This window comes from Vipera ursinii (assembly GCF_947247035.1).
Source record: "Vipera ursinii genome assembly, chromosome: 8".
In the NCBI taxonomy this organism is placed as follows: Eukaryota; Metazoa; Chordata; class Lepidosauria; order Squamata; family Viperidae; genus Vipera; species Vipera ursinii.
In genome coordinates this window covers 8,846,207-8,864,603 of record NC_139519.1, presented here as the reverse complement: position 1 = coordinate 8,864,603, position 18,397 = coordinate 8,846,207, and the positions used below count along the sequence as shown (strand labels likewise).

The 18,397-nt window shown below is 43.5% G+C and overlaps 1 protein-coding gene across 1 annotated transcript in view; it reads left to right on the top strand.

Moving 5' to 3' along the window:
- Positions 1-18,397, top strand: part of BMP1 (bone morphogenetic protein 1) — a 133,283-nt gene that overhangs the window by 50,639 nt on the left and 64,247 nt on the right. Inside the window, exon 2 of the mRNA XM_083368440.1 lies at positions 15,700-15,813. Within this exon, the coding sequence (XP_083224566.1) occupies positions 15,700-15,813 (114 nt within the window). The remainder of the gene's footprint in view (positions 1-15,699; positions 15,814-18,397) is intronic.

The following is an 18,397-nucleotide window of genomic DNA, read 5'->3' as shown; positions in this document are numbered from 1 at the left end:
AAGAAAGAAAACTAATCCCAGCAAATTCAGTTTGATTTTTTACAAAACCTGGGCACAATTACCTATATTTTGTTTTGAGGTACAAAATGTATTACCGTAATGTTTTAGCTATTTCAGTGGACTTTCTATATTTCTTTTGAGCACAAAAAATACTGGAAAAGTTTTGTTTGGTGTTTTTTTTAAAAAAATTGAAATTGAAAAATAAGCAAAATGCCTACAGGAATGAAGTATTTTATGGACTCTTGGTGTTTCTGCTTTCTATTGATTGATTGATTGTGTGCAAGTCATTTTCAATTTCTACCAACCATAAAGGTTGCTTCCTCATAGCAATTTATCCCTAACTTGTTGTTTTTTTAACTTTTTCTTTCTGTAGATTGTGGGGGGTGGGCTTAATTTTCTCAAGTGGCCTCATGAGAAACAAACTGTTGTGGAGTGCCAGACCAATAGTCTGAACTTAATTCTGCTCAAATATAATTTTATCACTTTATGAAAAGCAGTAAATTGAACAGTTTTGATTAGCTGCTACTGGCAAGAATATATGTTACATCTTATTTATGTTTGATTTCTAATTTCTGATTGACCTCACATGAGTTGGAAAGGGACAGCCAAAAGGCTGGATGTGGGGGGCGGGGGGCGGCATAAAATGCCCTGCTGTAGATTATACACTGAAAATAAAGCCCATCAAATACTCATAAATGTATTTACACAGTCCTCACCTTGTGCCAGCTGAGTAGATGTATGCATGAATGTATGTATGTGTTTTTCATATTTTTGAACTACCCCTCCTCCTCTCTCCCTCCCTCCCTTCCTATCTATCTGTCTGTCTGTCTGTCTGTCTGTCTATCTGTCTATCTATCTATCTTATCTATATCAACTCTAACTTATCTATTTATATCATATCTATCTATCTATCTATCTATCTATCTATCTATCTATCTATCTATCTCTATCTTATCTATTTATATCCTATCTATCTATCTATCTATCTATCTATCTATCTATCTATCTATCTATCTATCTATCTATCTATCTATCTATCTATCTATCTTATCTATATCATATCATATCTATCTATCTATCTATCTATCTATCTATCTATCTATCTATCTATCTATCTATCTGTTTTGTTTACTACCCATCTTGCCTAAAGGTGACTCTGGGCAGCTTCCAAAAATCAAAAGCCAATTAAACATTGAAAGAATAAGTGCTCATAATATGATGATAATATAATTATAATAATATAATGCACCTGCTCTGGACAGTGTACAATAACATTGACATTCTATGCACCTGGCATGTGCAGGGTTGAAAAAGTGCGCTCTCTCTCTCTCTCTCTCTCTCTCTCACACACACACACACACACACACACACACACACACACACACAAAGTAACATTTGGCATTTTCTCACTGTGCTACTTTTCCTGCTGAGGACACATAACAGGCCACTGAAAAGGGAAACACAGAAGCTGCCCCTTGGATCAATTGATAGGGCTGAAAGATTGAGGACATGATGGTACCTTGACTTGAAAAAGGAGGGCTAAGGAATAGGCACCCTGCTCCTATAACAGGGGTCCCCAAACCCCAGTCCGTGGACTAGTACCAGGGCGTGGCATGCCAGCAACCAGTCTGCACAAACAAGGAAAGCCCCATCCATGGGATGCAGGCAGCACACAAAACCACGTCCCCCCCGGTCCACGGAAAAATCTCTCTCCACGTAACCGGTCCCTGGTGCCTAAAAGGTTGGGGTCCTCTGACTTGGAAAGCAACCTCCTATAGCTCAAAAGGACCAAGCCCAGAAGTCAGTGAAGACTTCTTCAAGTTCCACCATGTTACAAGGACATAAAGTTACCAAACTAATCTTGCATTGATTTCTGATGTTAAGTCATCCCGTGGCCAATTATAGCTATGTTAATCTTCAAAACAAGTCTAAATTGGGTTGGAATACCCAATAATCTAATACCTAGTAATCAGTATCCCTCCAAATTAAGGAATTCTCTAATATTAGTGAATGATAGGCTAGAACGAATGCATATATATAAAATTCAGCCCTTGCTGAATAGCATAGCTTCTGTCTAGACTCTTAGAGAGAGTCTACCTGGCTCTCAGTGCCAGGTGAGGTAGTCAAATTTAAGTCTTCTCTGTCATCACAGCAATAGGGAGGGGAATTTGTACTTCATGTTACCTACTTCAATAATCTAAAGAAAAATGTAAATCATTCTGAAACATGTTTTGATAAGCACTTAAGTCCAAACTTGTCTCAGTTTGTCTGTCTTGAGGTGACGTGTTTTTGTATGTGTATGTATCGATTAGATTTATAAACTGCCTCTTTCCAAAGGCTCTAGGCAGGGAGCTTTTTAAATTTCCAATCAGTGAAAGATCTCATATTCAGGTAAAAATGCTTAGGAACACACTGTGGCATCAAGAAGAGGGAGTTATATAATTTTCCTACCAGTTGTGGATCTTTGGTATCGTATATCTTCAATATGAAGTTCTTGTTCAAATACCTTGCTGTAAATTTGTTGTTCCTACTCTGACTCTTTCTCTGCTTTTCTGTTCATTCATGTGCCTAGCAAGAATAATCTTCCTATGGCAAAAGAAAATATTTAACAACATCGCTCTATATCATTTATCCATTGGGTTTAGACAACCTGGTCGTATTCTTTACATCCCAGTGAAGGAAATGGTGACAACCAAATCCTGGTCAGCTTGGATAAATAACCATTCATATTGTGCTAGATCAGGGGGTCTTCAGACTTGGCCCTTTTATGACTGGTGGACTTCAACTCCCAGAATTCCTCAGCCAGGCACGCTGGCTGAGGAATTCTGGGAATTGAAGTCCCCCACCCCTGTGCTAGATGTATCTGTTGGTCAGAGAGTTATTGCGGTGGAACTAAAACTAGGGCTATCTCAATCTCCATGCCATTGGGCAAGAAATAATGTTCCCCCTGTCCAACTGTATCCAACTCTTGAGGGTGCTGCTCATATTCTTTTCCTAGACGAGGGAGCCAGCGTTGTCCGAAGAGATTTCCATGTTATGTGGCCAGCATGACTATTCTGAAGGCACACAGAATACTGTTACCCTCCCATTGAGGGGTACCTATTTATCTACTTTATTGACATGCTTTCAAACTTCTAGATGGGCAGGAGCTGGTGCAAATAAGGGCAACGTATCCAGTTGCAGAGCCTCCCAGTTCTCCAGGGCTGTCAGCTTTCCAGCTGACAAGCTCGGTGACTTTAACTACTAAGCCATTGCGCCCCTTCCTGGGCAAGAAATACAGAGTCTTGAAAATGTGGTAGGAATTTCTCATTTTACATTTAATGCACTTACAGTGAACTAAAGCGAAAGCTCTTTGAAAGCAATGAGATGCTTTTTTTCTTTCTTTCGTGATTTCTTACCCGCTGGGTTGAATGAGTCCCTGCATGGTGGCTCCTGCTGCAAGATTCTCTGTAGCCGCTTGCCAAATTCAGTGAGCATATACTGAACATGGCACTAGTTAAATGCATTGATTTCTTTGTTTGTTTGTTTTGTATGCATTTGTTTGTGCTGCATTTTAGCCTCCTTCCCTTTTAACTCTTGTCAGAGCTCATTCAGTTCTGACTGTTCTCTATATAGACAGTCCTTGACGTACGAGCAAATTCTGAGACCAGAATTTCCATAGTAAAGACGCTGTTTGTTAAAAAGAGCCTCACCCTATTTTATGACCTTTTTTTGCTACAGTTATTAAGTGAATCTGGATTCCAACTGTCTGAATTTTGATCTTGTGTTCACGGGGTTGCCGCAATGGTTGTAAGTGCGAGGACCAATTGTAAACCATTTTTTTCAGTGATGTTGTAACTTCAAATGGTGACTAAACAAATGGTTGTAAGCTGAGGACCAGATTTGATTTTTAAAGAGATCCTAAGGCATTTCTTGCTGGGGGAAAAAAACAACACTACATTTTGTAGAGAGATACAGCATTTGAAGGAAGGGAGAAAGAAAGTCAGCACGTATTACATATGAGAGCTTCCTAGTACAGCGATCCATTTCTTGAAATATTTTTCTTTCTTTTTTTATTCCCACCCTCTCAATCAAAAGGGCATCACGGTGGCTCAGCGCTTAAGACACTGGGCTTGTTGGCTGGAAAGCCGGCAATCATAAGCCAAAAGTAACAATAACGTGTAGTTCTAACCATTATGTACTTCAATGGAGGGCGGTGTGGTGACTCAGCGGTTAAGACACTTGTCTGCTGGAAAGCCAGCAACCCAGGTTCGAGATCCGAGCTCACATGATGGGGTGAGGTCCCATCCTACCAACCTAGCAGTTCGAAAGCATGCAAATGTGAATATATAAATAGGTACCACTTCGGTGGGGAAGTAGCAGCTAGCCACATGACCGTGGAAATGTCTTTGGACAGCACTGTCTCAATGGCCTTGAAACAGATGAGCATCACCACCTAAAGTCAGCTTCAACTAGCGGAGTAAAATCCAGAGGGCCTTGCTTTAACTTTTCCTTCTCTCAGTCTGGGGAATAACAGTTTTTGCAGAAAATGCAGTAAATGATATGATTGTTTCTGCCCCAATACATCGCAACTTCAAGTAGCTATTGTCACCGACTTCTTTTATATTGAATGCCACCGTGAACTGTCTCTACAGCCACGAGCAAACGCCCAGGCTGGAAAGCAGCAACAGCCACAAAAATGCTTATTTATCTCACAGGAGTCAGCATGTTGCCAAGGAAGAGATGAAACAATTTGGCTGCTTGGTCATGCCAGCCAAGCAGACCACATGGATCTAGAAAATATGAATTAACTTGTCGTCAATATTAGTCAGCATTCTGCAAATATTAAGTTAGTGGGATCAGATTCAAAGCTCTCTGTGTTGGAAAATGGCTTCAGAAACCAAACTAACTTAGGCTAACCTGGTTAATGTAACCTCCGGAGAAGGACAGAATTGGTACTGGCATTTCAGGCTACGGGTCAGAAATGTCATATTCACCCAAATTGTCACCAGATGATGAAGAGAAACCACAGGCCCACGCAATCCAGCTGCCACTCACTCAAGAGAAGCTGGCTGGGAATCCTGGCTGCTGCTGGCCATTATCCAATCAACTACATGGCACCGTGTATTGTTCTACACTTCCCTTGGCACAGCTGAATGGGTAATTTGCCAGCCTGCCTGGGCTGTAACTAACCTATAAGCACCAGCTGCCTGGGAGGGAAGTTGGAATGGGCAGAAATGAAAGAGAAGAGCTGGAACGCATGAGACCATTGCCTTCCACAGTGATGCTTTTCACCAACTCTCTGTTCCTGCTTAGAAAATCTCAGTGTCTCTGTATGTAGCCTATTGCCCCCTCCTCTATCTCACCCTTGAGATGGAACTGTTGCCCGTTCCTGAACAATGGATGGAAGCTTTGCAGAAATAGATCCAAATTTAAAGATGAATCTTCTGACTGAGAGCCGTTAAGCGGTGGAACCACCTGTCTCCTGGAGACATGGGTGCCCCATCACTGGAGGTTTTCAAGCAAAGGTGCAAAAGGGATTGGTCTGAGGATTCTTGACCTGGGCAATAGGTTGGACTCTAGAATGCTTCCCAGGTCCCTTCCACTCCTATGGTTCTAAGTATCTCTGTTTCCTTCTCCCCAAACTAGAAACATCCTTGTTGCTGTTTGAAGGAACATCTCATGAAAGCCAATGGCAGCTTTGACTTTTCACTGGATCTGTTTGTAACTCTGTCAGAGATGGTGGGTAGCAGTCCAGGTGTCCTTTAAGGTGTACATTAAAGCAGCATTTCCTAGGGCTACTCTGACCCTATTATGAAGAGGATATGTAAGGTAATTGGTCTTGTCTGTGTTTGGTGACTGGGATGGAAAGATCCGTCTACATTCAGAATTCCTCTTGTGCAGAAATATACAGTTCTGGGGTTTTTATGATTCCTTGGCATGGGAATAAAATATTGTTTATTGCTCGGATTTTTTTGCTGTTTTCATCATGTCTGTATGAATTACAGGATTACCGGTAGTCCTCAGCTTACGACCACAATTGAGCCCAAAATTCCTGTTGTTAAGCGAGACAGTTGTGAAGTGGGTTTTGCCCCATTTGATGACCTTTCTCACCCCAGTTCTTAAGTGAATCACTGCAGTTGTGAAGTTAGTAACATGGTTGTTAAGTGAATCTGGCTTCCCCATTGATTTTGCTTGACAGAAGGTTGCGAAAGGGGATCACATGATCCCCCCCGGACTCTGCAACCATCATAAATAGGAGTCAGTTGCCAAGCATCCGAACTTTGATTGTAATGGTTGTAAGTGTGAAACATGGTCATAAATCACTTTACTCAAGACCGTTGTAAGTTGAGGACTTCCCTGTATAAGCCTCTCAGATGCTTGGCAAGTGATTCATGTTTATGACGGCTGCAGTGTCCTGGGGGGGGGGGATAATGTTGAACCCTTTTTGCGACCTTCTGCCAAGCAAAGTTGATGGGGAAGCCAGATTCAGTTAACAACCGTGTTACTAACTTCACAACTGCAGTGATTCCCTTAACAAGTGTGGCAAGAAAAGTCGTACAATGGGGGCAAAACTCACTGACCAAATGCCTCACTTAGCAACAGAATTTTGGGGCTCAGTTGGAGCTCACAAGTGAAGGACTGCCTGTGATTGTGTTGGCTCTTCAGAAACCATTTCAACGCCAGTAGTTTGTGCTGCTGATGCCTCCTCTGTTTTCCTTTCCCCTGTGATGCAAGAATATTTCAGGCAAGAGCTAGATTATTCCAGAGCAGTGAAATTATGCATGCCGCACGAATCCTTTATTCTCACACTACCTATCCGTTTTGTGGAAGTAATTCTGCTTTGTCTGATCTAGCAAATGCACAAAAAAGAACCTTGTAGCACGCGCAAGTCAGTACTGCGTACACAGAGTGAACATAGTGGCCATTCACAACAGCAGTGAAATCACAATGTGTACGCACCTGTTGCGCCTCTTTGTAATCCCGCATTCACCCTCTCAGATCCATGTATCTCTATGGTTGCCGAATAAGCGTAGCCTCTGGTTTATCTGATCTTCAGTTCATAGATGTTTAAGCCACAGTAAAGCCATTAGTTTTGAAGATGCCATAAGACTGTTGTATTAAATCCCTCTGCTACTGTTAATCATGCCTCGAATTCCCCATCAAGGCACTTCTGCATCCTGTGTGATTCCCACACTGCCACTCCTGTTGTAGCAGTATGTGCGAATGTCCTTGGGAGATGGAGGGAGAGATGCAGACTAGACAGACATCATGCAAAAAATATCTCAGACCACAAAAGCAGAAGAGGGGCGTGGGAAACATTTCAGAAGAGACCCTCCCTAGCTTCCTGGAAAGTAAGGGGAAGAGGCGGATGGGGGAGGGGAAGATGGACTTGCAGGATTCTATTCATGCAACCTTACAATAAAGATAAATCTAGTCTTGATGATTGTATTTCTTGTTTGGACTGCCTTGAAGGACTAACAAGCTGTTGACACCCCACCCCCCACCCCAAACTATTTCATTTCTGGCTCAGCTCTAGTGCAAAGGAAGTAAATTAATTCAGTTTTCATTAGAAAGACTAGGGTCAGATGCAAGAAACCAGGAGCCAAAGTGGTGCAAATGAGTACAAGTTTATTCCATGCTAGCTCTCTACAAGAATCAGAACTACTAATGGTCAAGGCAAATTGGTGGTAGATAAAAGTCAACAGAATTCAAGGAGAGCTGGAGTTAGACCTTGTGGCCACAAAGGGGTTCCAAACTGATGACATGCTTGACCCCTCCCCCAGGCTTAGTGGAGCTTGGGACAAACCTTTTCCCCTTGCTTGGAATTCTGGTTTCATCCTACATCGCTGTGTCGAAGCTTCACACAGCGTGAAATTGAACAGCGGAACAGCTAAATAGAATAGAATAGAATAGAATAGAATAGAATAGAATAGAATAGAATAGAATAGAATAGAATAGAATAGAATAGAATAGAATAGAATAGAATAGAATAGAATAGAATAGAATAGAATAGAATAGAATCTGGAAGGGACCTTGGAGTCTTCTAGTCCAGCCCCCCACTTAAGCAAGAGAACCTATATCATCCTAGACAAGTGACTGTCTGTTGTTGTTGTTAGTTGCGAAGTCATGTCCGACCCATCGCGACCCCATGGACAACATTCCTCCAGGCCTTCCTGTCCTCTACTACCTTCTGCAGTCCATTTAGGCTCACACCTACTGCTTCAGTGACTCCATCCAGCCACCTCAATCTCTGTCGTCCCCTTCTTCTCTTTCCCTCAACCTTTGCCAGCATTAGGTTCTCCAGTGAGTCCTTCCTTCTCATTAGGTGGCCAAAGTATGACTGTCTAGCCTCTTCTTAAAAATCTAAAGTGATGGAGCGCCCACGATTTCTGGTGGCAAGCTGTTCCACCGGTTAATTGTCCTCACTGTTAGGAAGTCTCTTCTTAATTCCAGGTTGCTTCTCTCTTTGGTCAGTTTCCAACCATTGCTTCTTGTTTTGCCCTCTGGTGCTTTGGATAATAGATTTGATGCCCTCTTCTTTGTGGCAACCCCTCAAATACTGGAATACTGCTATCATGTCTCCCTTATTTCTTCCTTTCTTTACACTAGCCAAACCCAAGTCCTGAAGTCGTTCTTCGTAGGTTTTAGTCTCCAGGCTTTTGATCATTTTAGTTGCTCTTCTCAGAACTTTTTCCAAGGTCTCACCACCTTTATTGGTATACCAATTATTGGTATGGCTGTGTCTTCTCAGGGTGACCACTTAGGGATATTTTGAAAAAGCTACAAATATCATGCATGACCTTTGCCCTTCTTGAATGTTGGAGGAAATTGTGTGCAGATTTTGGCATTTGCTTGTAAATCAGTTGGTCTGACTCATGAGTGATACTAACATCATTTTGAGGTTAGCTGCAGTGAGGCTAGTTTGGTTTTAAATTGTTTCTAAGGTTTGGAGACTAAAAACCATAACCAGCCTGGAAGTGCCATCAGCTATAGCAGGGGTCCTCAACCTTGGCAACTTTAAGACTTGTGGACTTCAACTCCCAGAATTCCTCAGCCAGCTGGCTGAGGAATTCTGGGAGTTGAAGTCCACAAGTCTTAAAGTTGCCAAAGTTGAGGACCCCTGAACTATAGTATCTATGTGTTGCTGTGTGTTCTCCCTTCAAATTCCTTCTATACACGTTTAGTTAGGATTCAGCTCAATAGTGTTTATTTCTTAGCACATGTAAAATGGCACACTTACTGGGTTCAGCCATCCACAGAATGACAGCCATGATTGTCCGGACAAATTTTAAGCAGTCTTTTGACAGAAAGACAAATGTGAAGCTAAAAAAAATATTAACCGACTCAAGAATTTGAAAGCAAGACAGAGGTCACAATTCAAAAATCTGTTCCTTTCTTTGACTCCATAGCAGAGATGGGTCTAAGGCCTAAAAGACAACTTAGAACATAGAATAATAGGATTGGAAGGGACCTTGGAGATCTTCTAGTCCAACCTCCTTCTCAAGCAGGAGATCTCATACCATTTTGGACAAATGACTGTCCGGAGTCTTTTTGAAGGGCTCCGGTGAGTTGCCAGAGGCAAGCCAATCCACTTATTCATTGTTCTCATTTTCAGGAAAGGTCTCCTAAATTCTAGGTTGGATCTCCCTTTAATGATCTTCCACCCGTTACTTCTATGGTGCTTTGGAGAATAGGTTGACCCCCCTCTTCTCTGTGATAGCTTCACAAGTACTGGAAGACTGCTATCATATCCCCCTAGTTCATTTCTTCTTTTGACTGGATATACTTAGTTCATCGTTCATTGTATGGTGTAGCCTCCAGACCCTTTATCATCTTTGTTGATCTTCTCTGCACTCTTTCCAGAGCATTAAGAACCCCACCATTTTGAAATGGCTGTTTGCTGATTTATAGTCATAACTTGCCAGCACCACCTCCGCCAAATCTTTCTCATATTCACACTCCCAACAAATATTATCCATTCTGTCCTTTCTATCAATTTTTTTGTTTCTCCCAGGATCACTCTAGTCAGGAACAAACCCATCCTATCTCTTTCAACCACACCCGCACCCACACCGTGCTTTCTTCATCCCACCTTCTGTAACCAACGGATCAGTCTTGGTCTCCCCAAGTCTTTTCTTTACCACAGACATGTCAAACACAAGGCCCGGGGGCCAGATCTGGCCCGCGAAGTGGTTTCATGTGGCCTGCAAAGCCATCCTGGAAACAGTGAGGGAACGGCCCCCACTGCCTTGGCCCTGGCCCAGAGACCCTCCTTCTGCCAGAGACCCTCAGATCTCTCCCACTCCTGCCCGGGCCCCCATAGGCACCCTTGATGCGAACAATGTACAGCTGGCCATGCCCACCCAGTAGGCCACTCGCACTCTAGCCACGCCCTACCATGTCACATCAAGTCCTTCACCGGTTTCTTATTGCTGTCTTCCCATACAAGGAACAGCCAATTGGGATTGTTCTTTCTGTGTTCTTTTTCAGAAGAATGAAGGCATCTCTTTACTTCAGCTAACCCACCATCTTCATGGCTTAAGGATGTCTCTGGGGCTGCAGGAAATTACAATGATAGGTTGCAAAGAGCTGAGACTGATTCTGACCTGCCCCTGTCTATCTAAGGGGGTGAGGATTGCTAAATAATACATAAACAAACATCAGAAGAAACCAGCAGACTGGTTTCACTTGAACAAAGAGAAGTATTTATTGTTAGAATCAGTCCCCAGGGTGCCTCAATCTAAAGTTACAAAAAAATTTTCCGTGTTAAAAAGCCCAAGATCCTAAGTCTTAACATACCGGTTGGATTGAGATGCTTAAGTTGAGATGAGATGCACTTTGCCATATTCTCTGCCTTTGAAGGCTCAGCCTGTGGCTGGCATTAACTCAGATGATTAAGCAGTCAATTCGTTGCCCAGCTGTATCAACTGGCTTTCTCTGTGAATCTCTACATTCTTTCTCCACATAGGCAAGGCTTTGTAATTACGCTTTTTCATACTGCTTCAGTTGGGAACAGGCAGTTCTAGCAAGTAAATCTCTTCAATTTAACTTATTTCTTTACTGTGTTTGCGAATGCTTTGAAGTCTCTGAAACAAGGGGCTAGTTCACACATGCAGCAGCTCTGCCAACTTGGCTCTTTGGAAATGTTTCTAGGCTCACTATCAAAAGCTAGACTGAAATTGTGGGTGTCTCTGTGACATTTCAGACCAAATATTCTGAGTTCAACTGTTGGGACTGGAAGCTCAATCTGTGGCACAGCTTGAATTAGAGCAGAACTTCCCAACCTTTGGACTGAAGGATACTGAGGTTCCCTCAGGGCACTGAAAATGGAGGTGTGTTTGTGTGGCCGACATCTAATGATAACACAAAACCTCCTAATATTTTGGTGCCCTCAGTTGAAAATATTGTGAGAGACTAATGTTCTTTATTTCAGCTCCTTAGTTTAAAGTAATCATAATAATAATCATAGCATGAAGGCAGGCAAAATTGTTGAAGATGATGAAATACAACTGACAGTAAAAAAATTGATATAGGCAGCAGCATCAAGAGAAAGCTAGAAATATTTGGGAGTTTTGGAAGCTTCTGATTTATTACAGAATCAAGTCAAAGAATACTCCTACCAAATGTATCAGGACCTATCCCAGGTCCTTCAGTTGACTGACGATGATTTTGTCAATGCTGATGATGTTCAAGTGGTGCTCCAGTCATTTAGGGATTGCACCCAAGGCACCTATTATTATTGTTGTTAGCTGCAAAGTCGTGTCCGACCCATCGTGACCCCATGGACAACGTTCCTCCAGGCCTTCCTGTCCTCTACCATCTTCTGGAGTCCATTTAGGCTCATGCCTACGGCTTCAGTGACTTCATCCAGCCACCTCATTCTCTGTCGTCCCCTTCTTCTCTTGCCCTCAATCTTTCCCAACATTAGGCACTTCTTCTCCAGTGAGTCCTTCCTTCTCATTAGGTGGCCAAAGTATTTGAGCTTCAACTTCATGATCTGGCCTTCTAAAGAGCAGTCGGGGTTGATCTCCTCTAGGACTGACCGCTTTGATCGCCTTGCAGTCCAAGGGACTCTCAGGAGTCTTCTCCAGCACCATAGTTCAAAGGCCTCAATTCTTTGGCGCTCAGCCTTTCTTATGGTCCAACTTTCTCTGCCATATATTGCAACTGGGAAGACCATAGCCTTGACTATACGCATTTTTGTTGACAGGGTGATGTCTCTGCTTTTTAGTGTGCTGTCTAGATTTGCCATTGCTTTCCTTCCCAGGAGCAAGCGTCTTTTAATTTCTTGGCTACAGTCCTCATCTGCAGTGATCTTGGAGCCCAGGAAAATAAAATCTGTCACTACCTCCATTTCTTCCCCATCTATTTGCCAGGAATTGAGAGGGCTGGATGCCATGATCTTTTGCACTCTCCTTCTTCACCCGCAACAAGAGGCTCTTTAGTTCCTCTTCACTTTCTGCCATTAGAGTGGTATCATCTGCCTATTATTATTAGTCTTCATTAATATTATTCTTCATTATTCTAATTTACTATTCCCTATTACTATTTCTGGTGGGGTACAGTGACCTAATAGTTAAGCCACTGGACTTGTCGACTGAAAGGGTTGCAGTTCAAGACCCAAGTACCACGTGGATAGGGTGAGTTCCCCTTACTTGCCTCAGCTCCTGCCAACCTAGCAGTTCAAAATCTTGCAAATGCGAGTAGATAAATAGGTACCACTTTGGTGGGAAGGTAACAGCATTCCAAGGGCCTCGGCATATAGTCATACTGGCCACATGTCCACAGAAGTGACTTCAGACAACGTCGGCTCCCTTGGCTAAGAAACTAAGATGAGCACCACCCCCTAGAGTTAGACATGACTGGACAGGGGGAACCTTTACCTTCTTAACTTTTATTACTATTTCTGGGAATTTGTTTTCAATTTATTTTAAGACTGTTCACTGTCCACAGTCGCCTGCTGAGCTAAGCGGCCAAACAAATTGAATAAACAGATGAATAGACGCATGTGTTTTAATAGCTAGTTAAAAAGGAAGGGGGGAGGGAGTAGGATGGAAGAGAAAGGCAACTCTCTTGTTTCCAAAGAGAAGATGGTTTAACCAGGATGTTTAGGAGCTTGGAAGCTAGGTACCCAAAGGCCATGCTTTGCTTGCTTTCACTCACTCTTTCCATTTCATGTTCCAGAAATTTTCATGAGTTGCATTCCAGAACTGTATTGCTACGTTGCCCTTCCTTCCCTTGTGTGTTCCTTACCGTGCAAAGATTTGGCGTTCTCTGAGCATTTTCCCCTTCAGGGCAATTAAGACACAATGGATAAACCAGAAATTTAATTTCACAATATTTTACAGCAAAAAGTCAGAGCAAATATTAAGTAAAGGTAAAGGTTCCCCCGCACATGCGTGCTAGTCGTTTCCAACTCTAGGGGTCGGTGCTCATCTCCGTTTCAAAGCTGAAGAGCCAGCATTTGTCCGAGGACATCTCCATGGTCATGTGGCCGGCATGACTAGATGCCAAAGGCGCACGGAACGCTGTTACCTTCCCACTGTAGTGGTCCCTATTTTTCTACTTGCATTTTTACGTGCTTTTGAACTGCTAGGTTGGCAGGAGCTGGGACGAGTAACAGGCGCTCACTCTGTTATGCGGCACTTGGGATTCGACCCGCCAAACTGCCGACCTTCTGATTGACAAGCTCAGCGTCCTAACCCACTGAGCCACTGCGTCCCTTTTTGAGCAAATATTAGCTGTCCCTCAAATATTCACATCTTGTCAGGTGAAGATGATGTTTTTACAGCATTTGTTGCATTTCTACTTTCGTGATAGGTGTTCAAATATTTGCATCCCAAAGACATGAGTCAATATTTTTTTTACAATGCACAAGTGGTCACCCTTGCCTTATGGAGCATCTGCAGTCCCTGGACTAATCGGTCCAATGTCTTTCAGAAAAATTGGTTCCCTGTTTTCTGCCTGGAGTCCTATAGATTTTGTTACGGCTTTAAATGCGGCAACATGCTGATAGAAAATGCAAAAATAAGCATTTTGTGAAAATTGGTTTGGTTTTAATTACAGCTTTCAGGGTTTCTGGCTGTAAAAAGTGGAAATGTATATGTACGGCCAGAATGTTTGGTTCTTTGGCATTGTGATTGCAGAGTGGGAAGTAGAATTTCGAATTTGCTAGGAACTGAACTGAAAAGGAACTGAATCCAATCTGGCACAAAAGGATCTGTGCATTGTTATCCATTTCGTTCAGCGGAACCATATGATTTTGATTGTTTCTGTGGCAGATGAATGGGAGGTTATTTGAGTATCCCTTGGATTAAATGAGCTCAGACTGGCTTGGCAAAAATCTGTGTGCCAAGAAAGAGATGGAGGGTGTTTGAGAAAGGGAACTTTCCAAAGAAGCTTGAGGTTAAAACAATTTATGTAATAATAATTTTTTTAAAAAAAATCTCTAGCAGATGCAGTAGACTTCACGGAGACCAGATGTTTAACATTATAGTTGCCAACTGAGCTGATGGAAGAAGGGGAGACAGGGAGGAACCATCCATCATAGTAGCCATCTTTCCTCTATGCCAGAGGTCTCCAAACTTGGCAACTTTAAGACTTGTAGACTTCAACTCCCAAAATTCCGCAGCCAGCCATGAGAAGTCTGCTGGCTTCCTGCTGGTTTCCCACAAAGTCAGTGGGGAAGCCAGTGGGAAGTCAGAAGTTGTAATCATGAAAGATCCTCACTTAAATAATTTGCTCGATCCTTACTTAATGATGGCAACCAGGGCATCTGGGATGACCATTGTTAAGTGGCACAGCCATATGGTTTTTCGGTTTACAACCACATCACTTAATGATTGAGTTTCCACTCCCAATTAGCACTGGTAAAATTCCATGGTAGCTGATTTTAGGATTTTTTCACACTTCTGCAAACATCCATATGAACTTCCTGAAAGCAGATGGAGACTGATGAAATTTTTGAAATACAATGTAATCCAGCTTCAACAAGGATGTAAGACAGTTCTTGAATATGGTTATTTTAAGACTGTGGCAGTCTTGGTGGTGAACCTAGATGGTATCTTACAGGGCAAATAACTTTGGAGAATGAATTGGGGCAAGTATTGTCCCTAACACCAAGAGGCAGTTTGGTGTAGTGGTTAAAGTGCTGGATTAGTAAATGGGAGACTGTGAGTTCTACCCTTCTTTAAGCAAAAAAAAAAAAAAAACCAAACAGCTGGACAAGGTGGGCCACCTGGTTCAGCATCTCTTTAACATTGTCTCTAAACACATTTTTTTTTAAATCGGTTTGTCCATTGATGTCTCTTTACCTTCTCTGATTGTGGAGTAATTCTTAGCTCTTTTATTGTTCATAAAATGTTGAATTTCTTTTTCTGTGTCAGTTGACAGCCTGCTTTGAAGTCCTTCTTTAAAGATACTTTTTTATTGATTTAACATAAAAAAAATGTAAACATACGAAGGGACATCAAGATTCAAAGAGAAAATCCTCCAGATTCATTTTTATCCCCTGAGCACAAAATTAGAGGTGCTTAAGAGTAAGTGGGGCTTAAAAAGGGGTCTTTACTGCCGCCTTTGTGTCACGATCTGTGCGGTGAATCAGCAGCGTTTGATGGACAGCAAGTTATACATTAAATGTGCTGTACTGCAAATACTGTAGTTTTTAAATCCATTCAGTTTGAAAACGTAAGTCCCTTTTTTCCTTCTGTTTTCCAGCTGCCTTTATAGGAGATATCGCCTTGGATGAAGAGGACCTGAGATTGTTCCAGGTGGACAGGGTTGTGGACCTCACACGGCATACAGTTGAAAGAACTGCTACCAATACTTCAGGTAGGGCTTCTAATCTTCATAATGTTAGCAGTGGAGGTACAGGTAGCCCTCGAATTACGGCCACAGTTGAGCCCAAAATTTATGTTGCTAAGTGAAACATTTGTTAAATGATTTGGAAACATTTGAATCGTGTGATCCCCTTTGGCGACCTTCCGACGAACAAAGTCAACGGGGAAGCCAGATTCATTTGACAACCAGGTTACCAACTTCTCCACTGCAGTGATTCTCTTAACAAACTGTGGCCAGAGAGTTCATAAAACGGGGCAAAGCGTGCTTAACAGATGTCCCACTTGGCAACAGACACGTGGGGCTCAATTGTGGCCGTAAGCCAAGGACTAACCTGTGTAGAGCTTTTGCAGAGAAGGCCTTCCCTGGGGGTTTAACCAAAGATGACGAAAGTGACGAGAAGAGTCATTGCAGGAAAGATAAACAGTGTGTGAAAAGAGAGTGTTGCATCCATCATGTTCCTGTGAAAAGAAAACCAGACATTTGCAGTGCTACTGTTAGCTCAGCTGCTGTTCCAGCGGAGAATGGAAGGCGGGCGCAATCCTGGCACACGTCCACCGATAACATTGGCAGGATCCTGGATCCCCAGGAAAAAGACAAAAGGAGCAACAATACCTACCATCTTTGAGCAGGGGCAAGTGATTAGCTGTGGGGGTTTTTTAGTAGAATGAGGACAATTATGTGAAGGATTTTTCCCGGGACTAAAGAGATCTCCCTACCATTGACATTTGTTCAACTGTAGATTAACGGCTGCAAAAAAACAACAAAAAAAAACCGTATGTGTACCTATGAGTCATTGTTGACTCCTGGCACCTACCTGGACAGGTCCCCACAGTATTCTTAACAATGTTTTTAGAAAGTGTCTTCTTGCCTTCCTTTTGTTCTTCTTCTTCTTCCTAAGATGGAGAGAGAAAAGCTGCCTCAAAGCCATCCAGTTGACTTTATGCAGAACCCATGTTTTCCAGATTTTTAGCCTGGTGCCTTTGTCACTACATCAAGGTGGCTTTTCCCGGAGAAAAAAGGAGTGAAAAACTACAGTATTCAAAGTACGCAAATTGGCAATTACACACACGCTCTTCAAGCATTCAGAGTTGGCCTGTTTGTCTTAACTCACAAATGTTGTGGGCTTTTGAACAAAAGGGACAGTCAGCTTTGTCAGTCTTGAAGGTGATGGTTGGATTGTGGGCACGTGTGGCCACAAGATGTTCTGATTTCTTTGTGGACTTCTGGTTTCAATGATAGGACCAAAAGGGAACCAGGTGTAGCAATAGCGCTTAGACTTATATACCGCTTCATAGTGCTTTACAGCCCTCTCTAAGTGGTTTACAGCATCAGCATATTGCCCCCAACAATCTGAGTCAACCTTGAGCCAGTCAGGATCAAACTCCTGGCAGTGGGCAGAGTTAGCCTGCAACACTAATCACAACGGCATTGATCTTCAACCAACACACGCAACGCCCCCCCCATCAGCACGTCACCTTCCAATGATAGTCACCTGATGTGACCTCCCCATCACCTCACTGGATGCCACCCACACCTGACTCATTGCAAGTCCTTGCCTGACATAACCCTCACCTGATGTGACTTCCCCATCACAAGACCTACTGACCACAGAAAGCCCAGAAGAACACTGACACTGACATCCCTTAAACTCCGCTGAAGATGTTACCTCGCCTGGTAATAAAATGTTCAGCAACCAATCCACAAGCTCGGAGAACGAACTTCCACCCTCAGCCCTTCTTGTACATATATACTTTATGGCTTACCATCTATAGCAGTGGTGGCGAACTTATGGCCCGCATGCCAGAGGCGGCACTCAGAGCCCTCTTTGCGGGCACATGTGCCATGCCCCGGAGATGGCAACCATCCCTCTTCAACCAGCTGCCCAAGGTCCCATGTGGCCGGATGCATCCCGGCATGGCGGCTTTCCCTCCCCCCACCCCCTGTCTCATCCCTCCTGGCTTCACATGCTCTTGTTTTCCTGGGCACGACCCACTGCATCACCTCCTCAGCTGTTGGCCAGCTGTCCAGCTCAGAGGTGGCTTCTCTGAACAGCTGGTGGTGGGCTGCGGAGCCCCAGAGTGTACCGGTCGAGGACCCGGCAGGCTGTGGCTGCTGATGGACACCGTCAGCCCCTATGCACTTGCTGGCCTGTGTGCAGGGGCCGATGGTGTCAGGCAGAAGCCACCCCTGCCTCACCTTACCTTGCCCTGCGGCAATGGCACCCCCGCCCTGCCTTGCCTCGCCTCACCCGCAGGATGAGCTTCCCGCCCACCGCCCCACCCGCCAGAAACCCCCTGGATCTCCCCCAACCCTGCCTGGCCCCAGAGCAGCATTGAGGTGACCATGCCCACTTTGGCCACACCCACCCAGTCTGTCATGACCACCACAGCCACACCCACCCAGTGGGCCACGTCCCACCTGGCACTCGGCGATAAATAACTGGGTTTGGGGTTGTAGTTTGGGCATTCGGTCTCTAAAAGGTTTGCCATCACTGGTCTATAAGCAAGGGTGGGCCGTGGAAATGATCTGAGAATTCCAGGCAGACATTCAGACCCTAATGCTAACTTTTTGCAAG